Genomic DNA, 24086 nt, shown 5'->3' on the forward strand with positions numbered 1-24086 from the left:
ACAAAATAGCCAACGTTTTTTCAAAGTTTAAGAGTATCTCATCCTATAAGATTAAAGTGACAAACTCGACTTCCACATTTAGAAAAAAATTTTAATCCTCAATATTTAAGAGTCAGAAAGAAAATCTCACACTTTTTAAACCCGCCTGGTATTTTGACACCCACAAGGCACTGCTTCGAGCACTAAAAGTCGCCGTCTGTCAGGCTGATAGCCCTTTCTCCTCCAAGTTTGCTTAAGCATTTAAGCGAAAAACCCTGTTCGGTTTCATCGATTATCAATGGTAATTTACAGTTCTGCAGAGAGCCTTGCGTGTAAAAGTCGACAGAAATTCCCACTCCGGCCATTGGGCGGACATCGTGGAGTGCAGGTTGCCGGTCTCCACCAAGGCCCAGGCCTGTCAGCGGACAAAAGCCTTCCTCCATCACCAGGTGTGGCGAGGAGGCCGCGGGCAACCCCCACGTTTCCCCCAACCTCCTCTGTGCGTCGGCTGGGAGGGACAGGGCCGGGCCCCTGCACGCACAGTATCCTTCCCGCGCAAGGCAGGCTGAGGGCACACACACATAAACAGACAGACAGACAGACAGACAGACAGACAGACAGATCGCCGTCCCCCGTGCGGCCTGCACCCTCGGTGGCGGCAGGCCCCGCCGTCACCATGGCAACGGCCCGGTGGGTGGGCGGGGCTACGCCGGCCCGGCCCTTCCCGTTGCCAGGGCAGCCGCTGCTGGCGGCGGAAGGGCTTCGTGGCGCTGGCCCCGCCCCGCCCCGCCCCTCGGCCGCCGCCGCCACCGCCCTCGGAAGATGGCGGACGGCGGGACAGGTCCGGCCCGGCAGGAAGGGGAAGTGTCCGCGGCGGCGGCGGTCGGCGGTGGACGGAGGGATCGGCAGCCCCGGAGCAGCGGCCGCCCGCCCAGCGCCAGGGATTTGCAGGTGAGCGGGCGGAGGTGGGCGGCCCGCTCCCTCCGCGGGGCGGGGCCGGGCCGGGCCGAGGCGAGCGGGGCGGAGCGGAGCGGAGCGCCGGCTCCCCTCAGGGGCGCCTCGGCCTTCCCCCAGGCCGCCCCTCCGGTGAGCCGTTCCCCCGCCCCTCTCGTTGCCAGTCGGGGCTCCCCCCCCCGTAGCCAGGCAGGACTGGGCCTCTGAGCAGAGGCTGTCGCCTTCTGTTTTTTTCTTGTTTTCCCACACACCCCCCCCTTTTTGGGGCTGGGAAGGGAAGGGCTCCTCTGAAAGAGGAGTAGGCACTGTAGGGAGCGGTGGTCGGTCAGAGTGTGCGGTGGTCAGCTCTCCAGGGAACTGGAAGGGCTCTCCCGACACTTCAGCGCTGGGCTTTTAACTGTGTTTGTAGTTCTTTTGGCGCCATTGTATTTCCCGATTATTTGGTAGGAGTGTCTTTCCGCCGCATGAAAACGTCAGTCTCCGCAAAAGTGGTGTAAGACTAAGGACAAGATCTTTTCCCAGGTTTACGCTAAGGACAAGATCTTTTCCCACGTTTGCAGGCCTAAAGTTTCGAGAGAGTTGTGTGATCACAAAATGTTACTCTGCAGATACTTAAATGTTTAATTGCAGACACTTTTAGCAGTATTTCTTTTGTGTGTGTGACTTTGAAACTGTATGAAGGTTGAAAATATTTTATCAACAAATTGATTGGAAAGGAGGTGAATCTTTTGGTAACTGAAACTGCCCCTATTTTATTTAATTGTACATTAATTGACAGAGAAAGATGGATATAGTTTTCTTTTTTCTTGGTTACTATTTGGAATTTTCGTAGGTTCTTGCTGAGATTAACTTTGCTACAATATGTAACAGTAACAAAGTCTGTGTTAGTACTTTTTGTTCGTAAGGTCTTTAGTTAGTCAACTGAAGCAGACAGGTGTTTTGGGTAGATGATTATTGATAAAATGTTAAAAACCAAAGAAGTACCGTCCTGGATAAGAGTAGCTACCATCCATCCATCTGTCTAGCTCAGTACTTGATTTGTTTTGGCACCTTAAGAAGTGCGGTATGAGGAAAGCACAGAGGCCTGATCAGGCCCTTTTATGCTCCCTCAGCATCCCTTAAACTCTGGATTAGGGATGGTACAGAGTAGGTCTTTTCCTGTTCCTTTCAGTGTCTGTTTATGGACTTGTCTATGACTTACTCCATCAGCTTTACATATCTAAAAGATATTTGCTTGTATCTTCAGATAGGATGGAGGTCTTCAGTGGTTTTATTGAGCTGTCTTGTTACTCAGTTTAATTTTCTTAATGGGTATAATTCCTCAGCTCATATTGTTCCCCTGCAGAAAATGCCTCACAATAATATGAGATTAATGTCATGTGTTCATAGCAGTGTGTTTTGAAGGACAGACGATGTTTCATTTGATTTTAATGTGTATTCCTTCAGCATAAAACTGTAGTGAAATTATAGCCTAGTACCTATTCTGGTATGTATGATAAAACCTTAGTATCACTTGCGTAGTGTGAACAAAATAGTTCGGGGACAAAATTAAGGATGATTTGACAAACAAAGTAGAGTGTTATTCAGGACAAAAGTAAGATTGCTAAAAATGACACGTTAGATGCGCCTTGCACAACTTCCTAAAAATGAACTTGCAGCATTTGGAGAACCTTTGGGAAACTTTTCTTTTTTTTTTTTTTTTTTTTAAAAAAAAGTATTCACAATGATATTTTGAATTCAAGACAGCAAGGCTGAATTGGTTCTTAATTCTAGTACAATCTCATTTGAGTTATGTTTTTTTCTATTTCTATGTAAAATGCTTGTAAAATTTATTATTTGCTCCCCAGTCTTATCAGAGGGCTACCAGGCAACTTTATTGCAATTTATTAACATTAATGAGATGATGCTTACTACATGCATGTGCATATACTCTTGTGATTCTGAATCTACTACAGGCTGAATGCAGTTAGTGTAGCAGTGTGAACCAAATGACAGCAGAGTACAAGTTCCAAGTCACAATGGTATTAAGCATTGTGTGTTTTTTTCATAAAACAGAAAGGAGTTTGAATTTAGAGAAGTAGTTGGGGTTTCTTATGTTGATGTTTCTGATTTTTCTGGTCATGTGTGCATTTTGCATTAGTTTTTGTCTGGTTTCTGTTCCATATGTAGTTCTGGAGTTACAGACTTCTAATAAGAGTTTTGTTTCCTACAGTTAGCCTTGGCAGAGTTATATGAAGATGAAGCTAAAAGGCAGTCATTGTGTCCTGACAAACCAACGACTACAAAGATCAGTAACACAAAAGTATCACAGAGGTAAGATGTGCTTTGTACTTCAGAAATGTGTTGAATAGGTACTGTATGAGCTCGCAAAACTTTGTCATGCTTACTTGATCTCCTCCTTGTATAAAATGCAATTTACAGCGGTTCATAATTCGGAATTGTGAATCCCTGTAATAATGCATAGTCTGTGTCTTCTCCGAATGTTTTTTAAATTCTATTTATTTAGGAGCTTTTGTGCTATACGGCATTCCAAAACACTTTAAACCCACTTCAGATAAGATTAAGATGCTATAAGTGAAATGCAGTGTTGTTCTTTGTTTACACAGACATAATTTGGAAATTTGCTGTATCAGAAAAATACTGCAGTTCTTTGCTTCTTCAAAATTCGGCAAAGCAGTAGCTCGTGTGAATCTTGGCAAGTGAGCTGCTTTGAGTGTTGTGCTTAAGTCAGTACCTGATGAGACAAATATTAATTTGAAAAATCATTAGTAGGTTCATTAGAAAGGCTCCTATGGGAAGAGAGAAATAAGAAGAGCTTCTTAATTTGTCTGGGTTTGGCAGGTGGAAGGAAGACATGTACCTATGTATAAATCCAACGTTTGCTGGCCTGCAGTGTTTGCAGGCATTTGAAGATTCAATGCAGTATTAATTTTTTTTATAAAGAAATCTTGCCAGTTTTTAATTAATTCTTATTTAAATCATTTTAAAAAAGATAAGTCTTTACAACATTACTGTCTTGTATTTGGCTTCTCTTTCAATTGCTGCTGCCAATATGGATCTCTGTTTTAAAGGAGGTTAAGCAGCAGAAAAGATCTTAGTCACCAAAGCCATGCTTCAAGTGCATCTGCAAATGCAGATCTTCAGGAAGAGGGATTTTAGCACAGTGTGTGACACTTGGAAAATAATAGCTTTTTGGTGAGTGTTTTTGTTTGTTTTGGTGAAACCATTCAAGTTGACTAATCAGCTACATAGAGCACAGTTTATGAACAAATAAAGCAAACGGCTTCATTTACCAAGACTTATCATGAAGTTACAACTTCCCACTCCAACTTAAGGGAAAGCTGCAATACAGTATCTCACATACTTCAGTGTGATAGCTGTTGGCAAACACTTGCTCTTTGTTGGCAATCATACTGGAGTCTGTCTGAGAAAGAAGAGATGGCTGCTATTTGCATGGTATCCAAAATGAGATTTTTCTTTTAGTAGGCTTCGTTTGGTTCTCAGATGAACAGTGTATTAATTGCAAGGAAACATATCTGCTCTTGAAGTCATCTAGTCAGCTTGCCATCCACAGTTGCAGGTATAGAAGAATGTCTATGGGCTGTGTTGGAGCAAGTGCCATATTATATATGCTGTCATGTTGTGCAAGCTCCTTGAAACTCAAGACTATTGGCACAAAAATAGAAGCCCCACAAAACCTACAATGCGACAAAGGGAGAAAATAGAAGAGATTAAAGTGTTTCAAGTGCCCATGACCTAAGTCCATAACAATACATTTTTTCTGAGAAAGTAATAAGAAGCAGATCCTTCACTGGGATGTAGAATTGCATTGTTTTATTGACACTGATACTTTAAAAAGTGACGGCCTGCTCTGCTACACCTTGATTTCAAAGGTATAGTAATCAGACAAAGTACATAAATCTGAACTAGTGATCTGACATTACTCATGTAGTAGATTGTATGTATGGTCTTATCCCATGGTAGTCAGGTACCTCATACACATCTGGCATTAATGAATTTTATTATCAAGTACTACAGGATAACAGCATATATCCATACAGGTTTTCCTGGCATTTTGCAAGCTAACAACCCTAGCTTGTCCTATGGTAGTTTATCAATCTGTCCCTACCGTAAAACAGAATCTGATTCTACATTTTAATCATCTTTTGAAAGTTTTTGTGATGTTGCCATTCAACGTATTTTTAAAATTGTGTAAAATAGAAGTGAGAACGACTACTTTTTAGTTTTTAGGTTCCTCATAGGCAGGGACTCCAGGACATCAAAAAAAGCCAATGTCGACTTTGTTAGGCAGCTTACCTTTTGACAAAACCAGATAAAATGTGGAAAGAATTTGAAGTGTAATTAATTCTGGTAAACTGGATTCTGAAACATCTGTTGAGTTTACCTATTACCTGTGTTATCTGTGGGACCACTAGTGGCGTAAAGCAGAATTCTGCATAACCTATGCTAGAATAGAACAGAAGAGTCCAGTTGGAAGAGACCTACAATGATCATCTAGTCCAATTGTTACTGCAAAATGCCTCTGCTATACATGTGCTCTTTCCTGCTTATTCACTGAGCAGCATCCATGGCTATATGCTGTGGCCAAAAAAAAGTGTGGTGAGAACAAAAAAAACCCCAACAACTCGATATTCTCTGTTTTTGAAAAATAAGCAGTTTCAGAAGTTAGATACGAAGTACTTATTGAAGTGTATGTACCAGTCATCCTCAAACATTTTCTTTTATTCTCTTGGCAGTCTTAAAATTGATTCTCTTAGAAGGTTGAGAAAACCAGAGAGAAGCATGAGCGATGACAAAGAAAACCAAAGGTATTTTTAAAACAAAAAAAAATATCATTTAACAATTGTGGAAGTAATTGGGTTTTTTTGTGACATTCACACTTTGCTCCCCCCCGTTTTTCAAAATGTGTGTCAGTTAAGTCTGTCCTGCAAAGAGCTAGTAATTGCAGAGACTCTATGTGACTTATTAGAGTGTTAGTCGTACACTCCTGTAGTAAAACTATGATTAGCAGAATCTGGCTGTAGTCATTTAGGACCTGTTAATGCCTTAACACGTGACTGGATGGATGTAACGGTTGTAATTTATGCTTGGATTCAGAAGCTTTTTTGCATTTTCTCAAACATCCTGAATTGTTCTGTGTATCTAATACTCAAATATTTGAGTACTTCCTTTCTTTCTTGAATACAAGCTCTGATGAGAATTCTTGTTTTGTCTCCTTACCACTATAATTCTTTTAAATCTAATAATCAAAGATTTTCCATATAAATGGCAATTGGGATAATAAATACAGATTTATGTACAGAGGAGAGTTGATAATAAGGGATTGTCAGTTATGTGACATCATAAAAGCAGTACGATTGGAACAGCGCCTTTGTTTGTAACATACCCACTGCTGATCTTGTGTAATTGTAAAATATGGTGGAATCAAGAGCATTTTGAAGACATTGGCTTGAGAGACAGTTTCGCATGTCTCTCACGCATGATCTGCCTTGTCCCAAGTGGTTAAGTAAAAAGTTAAGGAAAGTTGAAATTGTTTATTATAAGTGCTTCTTATAGTCAAAACCAAAACACTTTAAAGTTTGCTAGGTTTTGTATTTATATATAGATTTTTTTTACAGCATGTATTCCACTGGTATTTAGAGACTTAGAGCGCCTTCCTCAAGATAATTATCAAGGAATATCTTGATCTTCATAGTCAAGCAGATACAGTTTTCAACAGAATTATTTGTAGTTTAACCTTTTATCTTCAAGACCTAGAAATGGGGCTGTGTTGAAGAAAAAGAGCACAAAAATAGCTTTCACAGCAGTTTCTGCTGATTTTAAAATGCCTTGAAAGGTTAATTAAATTTCTTAAAAACTTTCCATTTCTGACATTGGCAGGAATTGAAGTATATTAGATCTTTAAAGATCAAATTGTGGCACTGTTTGAGTTTTCCAACAAAATTCTACGCTTGCTGTGCCAAGGCAGTGTTAGTTGTGAATTTATTCTAATCAGCCCAGGCACAGTCCCATGCACAGGACACCCCTGAGGAAACTGGTCTTTCTGGGAGCAGACGGCATCCACATAAGATGAGGTGTGTAAAGCCATGGCTGCAACAGGACTGTGTTCACTTAAACATATAGCCTTTGCCCCTAACCTCTGGGATCTGTTCCAGAAGGCACCTAGGTAGTTTTGCTAGTCAAATGTCTTTGGAGTAGTGCTGCTTGGATTGCTGGGAAGGTCAAAGCCAAGTGTAACATTTCTGTGATCAGAATGCAAAGGTTTTGTTCTGAATTTGATTCTTTGTTGGTTAATTATTTTTTCTTTTGATGGGAAGAGGAAAATTTTGCTTGTCGTTTAAAGCATTGTTGCTTATGAACATTACTCTTCTAAAGATTTTATTCAGGTGACTCGGAATATAGAGAACTACAGATTTCTGGGGCTTCTAATAATCCAAGTAAAATTGTTGCTGAACTCTTCAAGGAAGCAAGAGAACACGGGGCTGTCCCATTAGATGAAGCCGCAAGAGCATCTGGTGATTTCAGTAAAGCTAAGGTAAAAGTTAAAACATATTTTGATCTCTATTTACATTTGTCTCTCTGAAACTCGTCTAACCATATGAGAGCAAATACACGTTTTTGTGGCTTGCGAATAGCAGAGGATACACAGTTGTGTATTATCTGTGCTCAGATAGCTTGCTCTAGAAAATAAAGCAGGGAGGAACCACACAATTGCAGGGGAAATCTTTAGAAATCAGCCTGAACTGGAATTATTCGCTTTATTTTTAATTAAAATTGATTAAAAAAAAAATAAACTGCAGTTGCATCACAATCAAAATCTCCTTATCTGTTGAATTACTAATGTTTGAAAAACCGTACAGATTAGAAACTGAAATACATTACATAAAACCTGCTTAGCCTGATTATGGTTACTAGGTATAATTTTCCACTTAGACAGTATACAAGTTAGAACAGTGTATTTGCTTTTTATCACAGAAGCAAGCTTGCTGATGCTTTTATTTCCACCGAGGTAGGAATATTAATAAACTATTTCAGATACTTATTTCAATAAGCTTTTCTATATATTTTTTTTCCAGTCATTTTCTGGTGGTGGATATAGATTGGGTGACTCATCACAAAAGCACTCTGAATACATATATGGAGAAAATCAAGATGTAAGTAAAATTCTGAATAGCAGGAAACAATCTCCAACAGATGTCTGCTTAATGATGTTTACAGCTTGAAATGTCACTATTACTATAACCATGTCTATGAGAAAAAATTAATATCTAAATATTAGATATGTGTTAAGTAGAAATTGTTAAAGCAAAAGTGTCCACAGAGGACAGATACTCATCGGATACCTCTAAGGCCTCCACTGTGGAATTTTCTGACATAAATTTCCTTGAAATTCTTAGCAGACATTCCTTTCAGTTACTTTCCTCTAGCTGTTGTTCTGCATTCTCTTAGCTATGCTAACATTTTAATCTTCTTAAGTTAGGAATTGTTTCTTGTTGTGGCTTGCACAGTAGCCAGCCTCAAACTGGAGGGTGTGGATGTGGTGAAGCAGCAGGTTAGAGGCCTTTTGAAAATTGTCTGGCCTGCCTTTCCTCTCACTTAAAAAGGAGAAAGTGAGGGAGAGGATGGGGAAAAATAAAGTTCTCTACACTTTGCCATTTGAGTGAATGGCTAGAGCAAATGTTAAGCTTATCTAGAAAAAAAAACAATGAGTAAGGCCAAAGGATGTGGTTCAGGTTGGGGCGCGCTATCACGTCACATCAGAAGCTGTTGCCATCTACCCTCTTAAATAATCCTTCTACCCTCTAAGTAATAGCCAGCTGTACTGAGCCTATTGCAGTGGGGTTACCATAACTGGGGGCAGGGAGAGTTTTCTAAGGGAAGGTCAGTTTTGCTGGCTAGTGAAACTTGGGTGTGCTGGACTGCAGGGCAGCTGCAGGGAAAGGAAGTGCAGGCTCTGGTTGGAAGTGCAGTAACACAGGAAAATAAGAAGGGAGTGAAGGAGGCTAGTTTCCAGGATTGTTAACATTTGAACCAAATGGAGCTAGTATCAACTTTATTGGAGCTCAGCATGTAATAATTTGAAGAAATAATAGTTTTCACTGTAACTGATGTATCAGCAGTAATTTATAATTTTATGGATTTATTTCTTCATTTATCAACAAGAAATGTTTACTGGTTTTGAAAGTAATTGGAACACTGAATTTCACTACGCAGTCGCTGTATCATCTCGTATATCATGGATAGCAGACCAAGAGATTCTTTTTCCCCAAGTGTAAAAGTGATCTTGACGTAGGTAGTAGTCTGTAACTATTATTTGCTTTTTCTAAAGGATTCTAACAATGATAGTTACATTGCAGCACTCAGTTCTTTTGTCATTTGCGTTCTTGTTTGTGGTCTGCTGCATAATATGTTAAGTATAGATTAAAAATTGTATAAATAATCTGTATGAAAATGAACTACTTTATTTGTCTGTCTTCACATTTTTTTTATTTCAACATTTTTTCTTCACAGGTTCAAATTTTGCTGAAACTGTGGAGGAATGGCTTTAGTTTAGATGACGGTGAATTGAGATCCTATTCGGACCCAACTAATGCTCAGTTTCTTGAGTCTGTTAAAAGAGGGTAAGTTAAAATGGCAACTTTTTTGAGGTATGTCTTTCAAGTGAAGTGAAGAAAAATTCTTTCTCCACATCTTCTTCTCTGCCTGCACCCATTAAATATATTCTGTGTTTGTCATCAAATGCATGGGGCATTTCAAAATTTGGAACGCTTTGGTTCCTTCTGGTGGTTTAACTCTGAATTTTACTTGTTACAGGATGCTTTTAGTTTCACATGTTTTGTTAGCACTTTCCAGGTTTTGACTGTCATTACGCTCTAGGTTTTGACTGTCAGCTCACTGATTTTTATTTTTTTTTAATTCCTTTAGGATGAAATCAATTCATAAAAAAATTGGACGTCTATGACTTTTAAAGTAAACATACTAATAGTATCAACTCATATTGTACTGTGTAAGGTTTTTATGTAATTTTGTATTGCAGTTCAGAAAATAATTGGGAAACTTTTATTTTTGGAATTAAGGGAAATTCCTGTGGAATTGCAGCGGATTGTTCATGGTGGCCAGGTTAATTTGGATATGGAAGACCACCAAGAACAGGAGTATGTGAAGCCTAGACTGCGTTTCAAAGCTTTCAGTGGCGAAGGGCAAAAACTTGGAAGGTAAAAACCACTAGGTTTTCTGTTCTGTGTTCATATGCTATTTCTAAAGCTGTATTTAATCAATTAGGAGCCTGATGGAGAAGCCAATCGCATGACAAAAGCAATATAAAATTATTCTGTTCCCCAAGTCTCAGGCCTGATCTCAGTGTCACCAGTAATCATGAAAGTTTATGTGTAATTTTGAAAAAAGTTAAGTCTTAACCCTCTGTTGGAACTGCTCAGAGATTTGCTAGATGCTTTGTTGTGACTGAGATTTTTGTGCCTGTTCTTGCATATAATTTTGCCTATCTTTTTTTTTTACTTTTTAACTTCATCTGTGTTTAAAATGGGAGCAAAGGAAGCTGAAAGGTGATTAGTATTGTACTGTACTGATAGAGGAAGCAGACCCAAATGAATTCTTCCCCGTTTAGTGAGGAACAGGCAGAACTTAGTTATAATACGATACTGGCCAGTAAGGGTACACTCTGCTCTGGTTTAGCTGCAGTGCATGTCGTCTTTTATTACTGGGATCATCACAAAGGGAATAGAAGATGCTATTGCAGCAGTATGGCTGATGCCTGACTTAATCCTGATGGAAAATATTTTTGTATGGGAGCAACTCCCATATTTTTTTTCTGGAATGAAGCAGCAGACATACTGTCCTGAAATATAACCTTGTAAACAGTCAATCATTATAAGTTATACAAGGCAAGTCTGTTAGCTTTAAGAAAGAGAAATAATTTGATAAACTGATTTCTTTTAATTTGATTCAAATAAATGGGCAATAATTTGTATCAAAGTCTCTCAATTTTTACTAGGATTGGATTAAAACTTGAAATGGTGCTGCAAAAATCTATAGTAGGAGCTGGGTTTTTTTCAAAGCAAACAACCAGAGAAATCAGTTGTTGCTCCCCTAAATGAAATAACACTGCAAAGCCTGGATTGTGGGAGAGGAGAGGCTCAACTTTTAACCTCTGATTGGAGCCTTCACTTCCTTCAATTCTAGTGTCATTTCTAACTACAGTAGAAACTTCATATATGTAGTAAAACCCCCTGAAATTTAATGATTTAGAAAAGCTTACACCTGGTTCTGTTTCATTTGCTGTCCCGGTGCAAGGGTAGGCTGATGCTGTTAAAACTCTAACGTGTGTAATTCAATTGAACTGATACAGAATGCGCCAAAATTCATTCTGTGACTGAACATTTCAGGCTACTTTGCCCAAAAGTGCATAATCTCTGTTCACCTCTAAGTTGGTCAGTAAGAGTAAACAGTAAATGTGACCTCAGCTCTGCCAATCATCAGCTTTTTCACATAACGATTATAGGCTTTTTAGCATCTTTTTCAGCTGACTTGAGATCAGCTGTTGAGTTGTGAATACTTTCTGTTCATGATTGCATTTATTCATGTAATATGGTTGGTTGCCAAAAAAAGGTATTACTGGTCTGCTTCTGCAAGTAATTTAATTCGGTAGGTGGTTTTTAACTATATTTCATATTTTTAAAAATGAGGCAATGTACTCAGAAACTGAGAATGTGGTAAGCTCTGGTAGGGGTGACATAGGGAACAACTGTATATAATAACTTATTCACCTAAGCACTTGCTTAGATTATTGAAGATTATTAAAGAAAATAGGTGGGGAAGAGGAGATGTTCTGTATGTAGGAAAATGTGCCCACCTGTTGTGTGGCATTTTTGTTTGTTTTGCTAGCTTATGAAGTTTCAGGTATGTAAGCAATAAAAGGAGCAGCCAAATGGTTATCTCAAATCAGGTTTATGTTCTTTTTATACTAACTGTAAAAAATTCCACGCTTACTATGTGGTGATATCAATTACCTGTTAATATAATTTGTGCTCTAAAAGGGTGAAGGATGCCCAGAATCATGAAGTAGTGCTCCTGGAAGCAATTACTAAAGCAGGTTGGGTCAGTTTAGTGCACTATAATGGTACATGATTATTTTTTAATATAGTCCAGGAGGTATGATATATAAATCTCAGTATAGAAGACTGTCATTTCATGCTCTGTAAGCATAAACAAAGATAGTTTTGTTTATACTTGATTACCTATTTAAAATCATGCAAGTGTAATGATATGCACAGTTATAAGAAAAATAAATATGAAATATTGCAATCATTGACATAAAACTACAAAAACATTTTTTGTGTCTATGAGAAAAGCTATGTGTATACTTAGTTCAGATAACTTTGAGAGGATTTTCATTGCTTATTTGTACTAGATATGCATGGTAGTCATTCAATGAAAAAGAAAACTGAAACGTTATTCAGTTCTGATTTGACTCCATTAGTGACATTGAGTTTATTTGGGTTTTTTTCCAATCCTTTAGCCTTACACCTGAAATAGTCAGCACACCTTCTTCCCCAGAAGAGGAGGAGAAATCCATTCTTAATGCACCTGTTCTGATTGATGATTCCATGCCAGCAACTAAAATTCAAATTAGATTAGCAGATGGAAGCCGATTAATACAAAGATTTAATCAAGCACACAGGTAAATTGATTCTGCCTCAATGTAGGTAACCATAACTATTTTGATAAGTTTGCGTTTTGTCATGAAATGAATATCAGCAAGACATCAAAAAGGGGAAAATACAGTTCCACTGAAATGCTGTAGGTCTGTGTCATTTTCATAACATAGATATACTGGTAAATTGACTGCCAAAGCAAAATTCTGTCACTTGGAAACACAAGATATTTTATAATTGCAAAGTCACAAACCTTTATGACCAATTATGTCCCATGATTTGTAAGGAAACGGTACCAGCCATAACTGTTCTCAGGGCAACTGAAATCCGGACAGCCTCGCTATGTAGTCATCCCAGCCCTGGACTCTTCTTGGGAGGAGCGTGTGGCTGAATCGGATGGCACGGTGAAGGCATTATATTGCAAGGTGTGGAGTATATTCTCAGTTGGAATATAGTCCACACTACAGGCAGAGAAATCCTGTTGCCCATAATGAAGAGCTCCAGCTTTCTACCTCATTACACTTGAGACTGTGACTCAACATAACATGGGTTATAAGTGTAGTCTGCAGCCCATATGCAGAAGGGTGTGTGGGCATAACATGCTCATTTGCAAATCTGGCATGTCAGCTGGACATAATAATGAGAACCAACCTTTGTTTTGTTTTGGGTGGCCATCTTCTAAGAATTGGCAGCCTGTGAACTTGGTGGGTTTTTTAGGTCTGTTAGTAGTTTGCTGATTAGAGCTTGCCATCAGTTTTATTGACATTGTTGGGGCGTTGCCACAAACGGTGTTGGCCAACCCTGTTTATTTGCCTAAGAGGTTGTGTTAGTGCAAGGTTCTGCAAAGCTCTGCTTTGCACTGTGTGGCTGAGAGAACTTTGGGCAGAGGGCAGAGATTTGGGCAGTAGTTCCACCCATGCTTCACAGCAAGCAGGATTCAAGCCAGCTTTGATCTGAAATCTGCACTGTTGTGTTAGAACGCAGCTGAAACTGAGCTTGAATCCTGCCTTGGAGGTGGTCTTAGCGTGGACCCAGTTCCATGTTAATATTGTTATATGGAGAGTTCACGTTTCCTTTTTTTCCTTCTCACTCAGAATAAGGGCAGAGCCAATGTGCAGCTTTCTTCACCTGACAACATACACAGACCACAATAAGGCAATTTTAGCCAAGATAGGGAGGAAGATACAGCAATAATTTTACATATTTTTGCAGACCTGGTAATGTACACTAATAGTACAGGCCCAGATCCTTTCTTCACAGAACCGGCTGGAGAAGTGACTTAGATAAACAGTAGGGCTTATTTGGAGCCTCTGTAGCCGTGATGTGTTTTCTTCTGCCTGCATGAAAGGGTAGAAGTGGTAAACTTCCCAGTAACATCTGTGACCAAGGGTGTGTTGACAGAAGCTTATTTTCATCATTATTAATTTTCTCTTGGATGTGAATCTTTTTAGTTATACTTGCCATATGTATGATCAAAATCAGCTACTAAAGTGCACTGCTTGTGTCATAAGCCTTGAAGACTGGTAGAAAGTTGAAGGCCCTGCTTATTTGGCCACAGTAAATCTGTCTACTTACTAGTTACAATAGATCTTCAAAGATTTATTCTCAGCTTACTTACTGTCATAGGCAGAAACATAAAATTTCAGGTTTTTATCTCTAAAATCTTATTTTTCATCCATGTCTTATAAAACTAAATTATTCTTGTTATACTGCTGATGTAGGGGAAACCTCTTGCTTTTGAAGCGCGTTAATATTTCCCCTCTGCTTTCTCATCACTGTCACCATATATTTTAAGATTCCTCCTTGCATTAATAACTTAGCCTTTTTGGAATATACTAATTAATAGTGAAATTTTTGACACCTGGTGTTGAAATTACTTGACTTTGTGTTAATTGTCAGTTTGCAATATAATTCTGCTACAAATATTATTTCTGTTATTTGAGAAAACAAGCAGCATTCATTTTAATTTTTAAGTTTTTTTATGCAAGAAGCAAAAAAAATTCTAGGCTAAACCCATTAGTCATCTCGATCAAATGGAAATGTAAAATCAACAGGACATATTAAATGGTTTAGGCTGTTAGAAGGTTTTGTATTCTCTGATCATCTTAATATTCAGAGATTTATGTCAAAATGGAATCATACAAAGTTTTCATGTCCATATGCTTTCCACAGGATTAAGGATATTCGAGATTTCATTATCCAGTCCCGTCCAGCATTTGCAACAACTGATTTTGTTCTTGTGACTACCTTTCCAAATAAAGAGCTGACAGATGAAAGCCTGACTCTACAAGAAGCAGATATACTGAACACTGTGATTCTTCAGCAACTAAAGTAATCTTACAGTTGTTGGTACAAAATAGGGAGCGTGCTGCATCGTCATACAATATGATTCCAACAGATGAAAAAAAGAAAAGATCAGCATCTTTTTATTCCCTCACTTCCACGGATCAGATTTTTGGGTTTCATGTCTTCCAGCTATAGCATATCTAACTTTTTAATTTTAATTTCTCAACATTGTTTAACCTTTTTTTTCGGTGTTAAAATTAAGCTTCCGTATGTTAGTATGTTTCAAACCACATCTTGTACTAAATGTGAAATGACTCTTTGTTATTTTGAGGGGGGTGGGGGGAGAAGCATTTTTCTGAGGGGGATAGTATCTTTCATACAGTTGGTAAGATTTGCACTATGGAAATGTTTTATGCTGCATTGACAAACAGCCATGTGAAAACTAAGCCTGTAGGTTATGTTTACCTTCCAATCTGTAGTAATATTAAGGTGTTCTGTTTAATAGGTTGACAGATAATTAATGCCCTAATATAATTTTTGTATATTCTGTTTGTAGTGTTTCATGGTGCAGTATAATATTTATATTCTATTTTTTATGTAGTTTTCCCTGTATTGTTGCTCATATGAGTGAATCAGTTCAGGAGATGCAAACCTCAGCTGTTGCAGACTATAGTAGATTGTTCTCATTTGTACTCTAGTTGTTCTACTTGTGAAAATAAGTATGACTTTTTTTCTTGAAGTTAAAGAAATTGGAGAGTCCACTGTCATCTGGAGAAATGCTGTGATTTAGACTTCATGAGAGTAGACATCTGGTCACTGAATATGCAGTTTAACCCTGTGCAGCTACATGTTTCTTCACATGAACAGTAACTTAAATAACCCCAAACAAAAAAATCCATTGAGGTGCACAGACTCAGAACTTGTTTATGCTGTCACTCGTATGCACAAAAGTAGACGTGTTAATTGGTCACCTATTTTTGACCTGAATTTCAGGTCTTTATATTTGGAATTCTGGCCAAAGGCGTTTTCTAGTATTCAGTGGGGATTTGATTGTGCAGCTTTCAGTATACTTGTTTGGATGCTGTATAATTAAACCCTTTAATCTTTGAAATTATATATTTTTTCAAATAACTTGGCCCTGCACTGCAGTATGCAGGTAGGAATCTTATGTTGTAGGCAAACTGGCTGCTGTGCTTTAGTAGTATGCAATTTTATAGTATTTGTGGCTTTATATCAGATGAGTGGATCACACTCTGAAGGAGGGTAAATGGGCTGTATCTCTGTACCAATATGTGTGTTAAAAATGCTGTTTTCACTGATTATTTTATTCTGAAAATATCAATAATTTATTTATGCTAAGCTTATAATTGCTCCGTATATTTGATTAATCTTACATTTTTACCTCAAAGTAGATATTTGACTAAATTTTAAATGTGCAATTGTATTTGAAGTATTTTGTTTTGTAATGTGAATATCTGCATGATTTTATTCATAACTCATTTCACATGCTAAGTAATTAAAGTTTTAAGCTAAAAAGACCATAGTCAACAAATCTTGTTTTCTTCCCAATTTATGTTGTGATGAAGCGGTGATTGTGTTGCATGCCAAATATTTAAGCCTAAGTGGAAAGGAATGGACACTTCCTATGCATATATTTTATATATTAGCACTTCTCTATATAAATGCAAGGCCAAAGTCAGTATTGTGGCATCGATCTTGAGCAATCTGTGTTTTGGGCATATTTCAGAATATAGACAAAGTTACATCGCTTATTACTTCTGAAGACCATTATTAATTAAACACTGATGTATGAAGGACAGTGGTTAACTAAATCGTTGGGTTTTTTCCCCCTCTTATTATGCCAAAAACCACAACTGCATATTTTCACAATCTCTTTGTTTCAAATATCTGTTAAACTTTAGTGTTTGGTAGCAAACGTATCAATGCTCGTGTTTATGTATTTTCCTGCTTCTCAGTACTTTAAAACCTGTAGAATCTTCTGTCTCGTAACTTTATGTCATACCTTTCATTAACGTTAAATTCTCACTCTTGTAGCTAACGCGTTGGCATTTTTGGCACAAACCAGTTCTTTGAATACAGCCCTATGTGGATATGCAGTTAAGACTGGCTACAAGGGAGAAGGGAGACTGAAACAAGGGAGAAGTAACTTGGTAGAGGATGATGATCTTTCCCTCACAGCAGCTTAGAAAAGGCTCAGGCTTTACCTCTGCTTGTATTTCCCAGAAATCCTTTATCACCCAAGAGCCAAATAATCCAAAACTGAATGTTTTCTCTTAAAATCTCCCTGCACCTGAAATCTCCCTGCACCTGAATACTTGTGGTTTCTCTTTTTTTTTTTTTTTTTTTTTTTTTTTTGATACTGCTCCCATCTTTGTAAACATTTATTCTGGGTAAACACAATCAGCCTTGTTAGTTTTTTGGGTTTGGGTTTTTTTCAGCAGCGTATTGAGATGTTTGTAAACATTCTAGTTTAATCTAACTACTGGACACACTTGTGCAATTAGCATATATTAACAGCTATATCATGCTGTTCTTGCGCTTTGCTGAAAATCTGTCCAGTATTAAATGAACCAAGGAATAGCATGGAAGCACTGAGAGGTGCTGTTACTAAGCTCCCTGCTTAGTTGCTTGCACTAAGCTAAAGCTCCCTTGATCTTTAAATTGTATTATTCTGTGCAGGGAGAAGAGACCCGGAGTTGAACCTTCCCCTTGCTCGTGCTGATTAAGCCTGACAGGCCTCAGCGTAGACAGGTGCTGTTCTATGGGCAGATGAGACAGTCAGCAGCAAGAGTCTGAAATAATAAAAACTGAATTTATGGCACGCCAAAAGCAGTCAGTTTGTGGTGTTTCTATGGGATGGATATAGTTGTAATGGGTTCCTGAAGAGATTCAAAGTAGGACTGCTCATCAAATATTTGAAAATAAACTGAAAACCCAAAGATTAGTGCAATGATAAACAACAGCAGGCAGCAACTATGATGAACATTTAATGAACTGTAATAATCCTATCAACTGCATCCTTAATACAGCCAAATGTCAAGTTACGGATCTGGAACCAACTGTGAAAGACACCAATAGCCTGGAAAGTGCTGGCCCTGGAAAGGAGTTGGATGACAGTGGGAAAACAATGCAGCAGAACTATTTACACCACTTTGGGGTTTGCAGAGTTGATGTTGTGACTGGGAGATGATTTTAATCCATGTATTTGTTATTGGTGAGTTTGATACTGTTTTGTGGTGCCGGTCCTGCTTCTTAAGAACTTTAGAGACGGGACCAAAAGAATCAACGGAAATGCTGAATTAAATGTCTTATCTTGAAACAGTTAAAAACAGGTAGCTTATCAGGAAGAAAACAGAGGTGAGTTACTTCACAGAGGGAGAAAAAGTATCATAGGGCTGTTTGATAGAGAAAAGCATAACAAGAATTAGAAGCTTGTACAAAGCTGGAAACTCAGTTCAGGTATTTTCAAAGTGAAATTGAACCACAATTTTCAATAGCTGAACTACTGGAATGAACCAGCTTTGGAAATCAACTTCTCTGTCTTCTGGGTTTTTGTTTAATTCTCATTATTATGCTGGCTTTGTGTAAGATTTGTTTTAATTAAACCAAATTTATTTGGGTTTTGCTACTGAGACAAGGTAAAATCAGATGGCTTGGTTTTTGGAAAGCAATTTATTTTGCCTTTGTCTAATCATACTTCCAATTAATAAATTCTGATGTATGTTTCATATTTAAAGGCCAGAATACTGTGCATCTTCAATATTTTCATTACAGGCGTTCCAAAAACAACCTACTGAACTTCAAACAGATGATTAACAGAACTTAGATGACAGACCAGAAGTCACCTTCTTGCACTTCGTACTTGCAACACTCCTCCTTTGGTAATGGTCGTCTTCTGTCCATAACTGAAGAGCTCTCTGACAGCACATCTGAACATTAAAGGAAAGAAACTAAGCTTAAAAAGTTTTTCATCTAAAACTGAGAAGTGAGGAGGGTATCTCCTTCTTTTCTGTTTGCTGGGAGCTGTCTGCTCTCGAGTTAAATATGTGATCTATAAGCTACCGATTTGGGCTCTTTTTCTGGGGCACGAGAAGGTAGATGTGTTATTCCAAACTGCATTAAGGTAAACAGCGAGATGTTCTTAGCAGTGGGTTTTAAAAAATTCCTTTAGGGAATTATTCTGGAAGAGCTACTATTTTACATCTATAAATCTACCTCAGTCCAAATTAATTTGGTGAGATCTTAAGACAATTTACGTACTAATGAGCAAGTACTCCCAAAAGGGAATACCTAGGAGTCATTTTCCTACATGATATTTTTTGCTGAAGTTGGAACGGAAAGAATTACTTATGCAGGGCTGTGAAGCTGGCATTTATTTCATGGAATTCTTAGTGTCTTCCTAGGTGCTGATATAAAAATTTTGATTGTCTAGCTAGAAAAAAACCAAAAGAATTTATAGTGTTTACTAGATCTGTCATAAAAATTATCAAATAATTGCACTTTGAGGACAAATTACATTACCTGATTTCCAAATTAAACTTTAATTAACTTTTTCGTGGTAATAACAGTGTTTTGGACCACTGGAAGCCTCAAACTTTAGTGCCTGCATTGTGCAAACCCCAGATAAATGTTCCGTTTCGATGAACAGAATTCATTTCTGTTTATCTTGCAACTGTTCCTAATCAAGTTAAATTAAATCATCATTAATCAGATGTTCACAACTTAAATGTCCTTACAGTCTTTTGTGCTGATTTAGTTAATTCATTTTAAATTAGATTTTACAAGTAATAATCTCTGCCTGAATGTGCAAATGTAAGTGCTAGGTTTTTTGGAAAGTTTGCAGTTAATAGAAAAGAACTTAGGTAAGCTATTTATTGCTACTTGTGTTTGAATTCTTCTCTTAGCAAGCTGGTTCTTGTTAAAAGAAATTGAGAAATATTCAATGGAGAAGACTTTGGATCTGAATGCAGAAGTAGTGCTGCCGCTTTTTGTCCATGAATGAGTATCTTGATACATGTGAAATGCTTGTTTCCACTTTTTTATTTATCACTTTTTTTACATTGGTTCTTTTGTTTTGAATGTCATGTGTGTGCTTTCAACACTTTTAATTATAAAATAGTTAAAATCCTGCATATTTTTATTAATGCGGTGCTACTTACCATAGCAGTCCTCAATTCCTGTAGTCTAATAAGAATCATTGAAAGCAGAAGAGGGAGCATGGGCAGATGTTTACGTTTAAATGTTTTTCACTAAATGATGTGCTCCTGCTCTTACAGTCTAGTAATTCTTTTGATTTTCTAAGGAGTCTTCCTGAACACTGTTTTTCCTGGAAGCAGACACAGATCTTAGACCCAGTTGGAACTGCTTGGTAACCTTGGTCACCACTCCAAATATTGTAAGCCAGAATTTATTCTTCCATGAAAGGAGTGAATGCTTCATCTGGAGAGATCAGACCATTAGACCTTGAAACAGTCTGCTCAGAGGAAAAAAGTGAAACTGAATCCTGTCTTAAATCTCAACGCTGGGAAAGTTCAGGCGTAGGCTGAGTTATATATGCATATTTAAAGTTTATCTTTTCATCCACAAAAAGGGAAAATGGCTGTTCTAACTTGATTTTAGTTGTTTTGAAGGTGCTCTTCCCTCTGCTCTTTGTGGAAAAGGTAAAAATAAACTTTGTGCAACTGGCTTGCAAGGAGAGAGCTAACTCTTCCTGACCTCACTGTACTGCAAGCTGGTTTTAAGACAGAGCCTAACAATCCACCTTGGTAGAATCAAAAATCAAACTCAAAGGCCTGGAAACATTCTAGGTTTCAGCTAGGCATAACAGATAGGTCTGGCATCAGGCACAACCCTTAGTGGAGGACTAAGCCCTATTATTAGGGATGTGCCTAAGGGAGGTTCCCTGAACATTTCCGTCTTGCCCATTGTACATTAACCACGCCTGTCACGTGGGCAAGGGGAAATCGTAAATGAAGGATTCTTTGCCATGTGGTGATTTAAGGTGTTGATGTCAGCGGAGTCATTTCTACTTGCTGACAAAAAGGTTTAATTTCAAAGGTGTATTTTTGGAAAACAGAGTGCAATTCAGCATGAAGGTTTCTGCCTGGGTCTCATGATCTGTACTTCCCCCTCTCTAAAGCAATTACTTAAATGAACAGAGATAAATAAACGGAGGAGAGGGGGCAGGTGGATGCGTCAGTCTGGCAAACCCAGAGGCAATTTGAGCCTAGGAGGCAGAACAGCCACACTCAGCAGGCGTAGGCAGGAGAGGATGCTTGTTTAGTGCGGACCTGCAACACATCCCCGCTGAAATAGTGACTGTTCTGTGAGAGGCTGTTAGCTGGATCAAAGCTGGGACTCCCGGCTGCTCAGCTTCTGGCACCTGCTTTCCTTCATTCCTGGCTCTCTACTAGTTGTCTCTGCTGGTCGTTCAGTAGAATAGTGCCTGGAGTATGTCGGCTCTTACAGACAACTGTAGCGGATTGCAAGAGTCTGCTACAAAAGGTAGACTTGAAGTCTTCCCCTTTCCCTCAATATCTTTCTTGATCCAGTTTCTTCAACAGAAGACCCCAAGATATACTAAACTAACGCTTAACCTGGCTGCATTAATCAACTTTGGATTGTCTTATGTTCTCACCATGTCACCTAGAAATATTGCACTTGCCCTACTTCTGTCTAATTGGTTTGCCCCAAACAAAACAAATTATACAATCAAAATTTTGGTGCCTTCCCTGTATCCCTTCTGGTAAGCTTATGGTGCTGGCAGATAATTTCTACCCAAGGACTCCAGCCCTGTGGAGTTCTCATGAGGGAAGCTCTCCTTCCTCAGGTCCTCACTTCACTATGGCAAAAATTATTTTTTTTTATTATTATTACTACTATTATTTGCTTGGTTTATTAGCAAATAAAGTTTGGTTAGTCATTGTGTATTCCAGGCTGCACAGAGTTCTCCAATGTTTTGATATTTCACATTTAAATCTAATTCTTTGACGCTTCCCCAAGGGACTCAATAATATATGAGGTTTACTTAGCTAGTGCTTTTTGTTTTCCTGTTGTTGCAGAGCTCAGCCTTTGGAATACATTTCTGTCTTTTTTTTGTGTTTTTTTTGTAGTATGTCATTGCCCAAATTAAGAAATAAAGCTTAGGTTGCACATGTGATAGAGACGTGGAATAGGTCACAGTGTCGGTAAATAAATATGAGAAACATAGAGCCTTGAAAGGATTTTGGAAGAACTTTGATTCTCCATGTTTCTCCTATAACCTGCACTGACCTCTTCCACACAGCAGTTTTTACTTGTTATTTACTCAGATAAACATTATCTCATATGTGTGCAGAAAGTCTCTAAGTTCTGTGTCAGAGGCTTGAGCCTGCAATGCTTAATGCATCTCTTCCTAAGGAACTCCCTGGAGACTGTTGGCACATGTGAAAATAATTAACTTCAGGTTTAATGTTTGAATCCTAAGCTTTTTGTGGCTCGTGCCATGTCTCTCAGTGTGTCTGCGATTCCTAAAAATAGTGGCAGTAAAACTTTGAAACAAAAAAAAAATCAGTTTAATGACTACGTTATTGGTTTCTCCAATTCTAGCTCCTAATACCGGAACAAATTCTAGCTCCTAGTGCCTTGACTGATATTGCAGTATCGGTCCCATGAATCTCCAAGTTGATGCATTGATGGCTATAATCTGTAGCTTTGGCGTAGAGAAAGTGTATGGAAGAGAAAAATATTTTTCTCTTTTGAAGTGGCAGTTTAGCTGAACCCATAAAAAGTCAGAACATGTCAACCTGGCAAGGTCTGTTTGCCTTAGATGTCTATATAGGCTTTATTACCCAATCAACTGCGCAAGCAGAGAAGGTAGAGGTGACCTGGAGTCAGTGATTTCCAAATAGCTTTTACTCGTGACCAAGGCCACCAACAAACACGCATGTAATTTTATAAATTTTCTTAGAATAGTAGCACATGCAAGCTCAGATAGTACTGCTGTCTTTGTGCAAGCACAGTAACTAAGTATTTGTTAAATGCTGTTACAATAGTGAGATATCTTTATTATGGATAAAACTATATTTTGCAAATAGACTTGTTTAGGTCTACTCTTAGATGAACAAATCAGTCTCTTTTCCATAGAGTAACAATGTGATAGTCTATAATATCGTTTTTTGTAATATTTTCAGAAGAACTTGAAATTTTGTATAGTAGCAGTAGCATTGTTATAGAGAGCTTATCTACAGCTATAAGGATATTTTAATTCCTGCAAGACAGGATAAAAAGATCTGTAACTATACTATCAGATAGGAAAAATTTATTTGGATTAGCATTTTACGGGTGAAACCAAGCAGGGGTTGCCAAAGCTGCGGGTCTGATGAAATCAGACTAATCTTCAAGAATGAACTGTTATTATGGTTTGTTCAGGATATGGTAAGTATTTTGCCTAAATTCCCTCAGTGAAATATGGATTCTGCCAGTAAGTTGTACTTTATAACAGAAGGAAAGTGTCAGGCTTCAAAAAGAAGCCTGAGTGTATTGGAGATTTGAAGGCCAGACTTCAGCAATTAAGAAGCAGATGCTAACATCAGCAGAGCCCAGGTTTCCTTTCTGGTTTGCCCTTACATAGAGCAGTCGATTACAAACACGATGCAAGTTGATCACAGCAAATGATTAGGGGGAGATTTTTTTTCTCCTCTTTTCTCCTTTCTTTAACTTGTCATTCTGAGGGAGGAACAGATTGTATCAGGTAGAAAAGCTTCAACAGATGTGACAGTAAAAGACACTGCCTTCTTACTCCAGCTATCATAACACCCACAGAGCTTGCAGTCTGCGCTTCCCATGCAGGTGGCTGCCCCTCTTTCATGAACATCGTGCTTTTTCTTGTAGTCTTGCCTACTTGAGCATCTGACACTGAAACTGAGGGAGTCTTCTGACAGCGTATTTTCATTCTGTACCCTCAGGGTCTTGTCTATTATGTTGCACCTCATCCATTTTATTTGGTCTTCTGCAGCTAATGCTTGAGTAATGATGAGTAGCTTGGTCGGCTTATTAGGCTGGTCATGTAGCAGTTTCTTTTCTGCTGAAAAATTACTTTCTTGAAGATAGATCATAATAGTTTGTATTCCAAGGATTCGCCTTTCAGAGAGCCAGATTTTTGTGCATTTAAGA

The 24086-nt window shown here is 38.3% G+C and overlaps 1 protein-coding gene across 3 annotated transcripts; it reads left to right on the forward strand.

The window, feature by feature from the left end:
- Positions 1-705: 705 nt before the first annotated feature.
- Positions 706-16451, forward strand: UBXN2B (UBX domain protein 2B). 3 transcript variants are annotated; one of them, XM_074577073.1, is made up of 9 exons: positions 706-930; positions 3146-3246; positions 5691-5762; positions 7330-7489; positions 8031-8108; positions 9466-9575; positions 10032-10169; positions 12491-12652; positions 14799-16451. In XM_074577073.1, exons 1-9 carry the CDS (start codon positions 802-804, stop codon positions 14959-14961), a joined length of 1113 nt encoding a protein of 370 aa, XP_074433174.1. In that variant the 5' UTR covers positions 706-801; the 3' UTR covers positions 14962-16451. The 3 variants fall into 3 exon arrangements, with proteins under 3 accessions (XP_074433174.1, XP_074433176.1, XP_074433175.1); XM_074577075.1 differs by having other exon boundaries at positions 774-930; positions 14743-15039; XM_074577074.1 differs by lacking the exon at positions 5691-5762 and having other exon boundaries at positions 774-930.
- Positions 16452-24086: the final 7635 nt, after the last annotated feature.

The sequence above is a fragment of the Larus michahellis genome, chromosome 2 (genome assembly GCF_964199755.1).
Source record: "Larus michahellis chromosome 2, bLarMic1.1, whole genome shotgun sequence".
Taxonomy (NCBI): Eukaryota; Metazoa; Chordata; class Aves; order Charadriiformes; family Laridae; genus Larus; species Larus michahellis.

Bases quoted from the DNA above. Each gene is read 5' to 3' on its own strand.
- UBXN2B (XM_074577073.1), top strand. From the start codon at position 802: ATGGCGGACGGCGGGACAGGTCCGGCCCGGCAGGAAGGGGAAGTGTCC. The intron at 9,576-10,031 runs GTAAGTTAAAAT...TTTGGAATTAAG, and splicing joins CTTGAGTCTGTTAAAAGAGG to GGAAATTCCTGTGGAATTGC. The intron at 10,170-12,490 runs GTAAAAACCACT...CCAATCCTTTAG, and splicing joins GAAGGGCAAAAACTTGGAAG to CCTTACACCTGAAATAGTCA.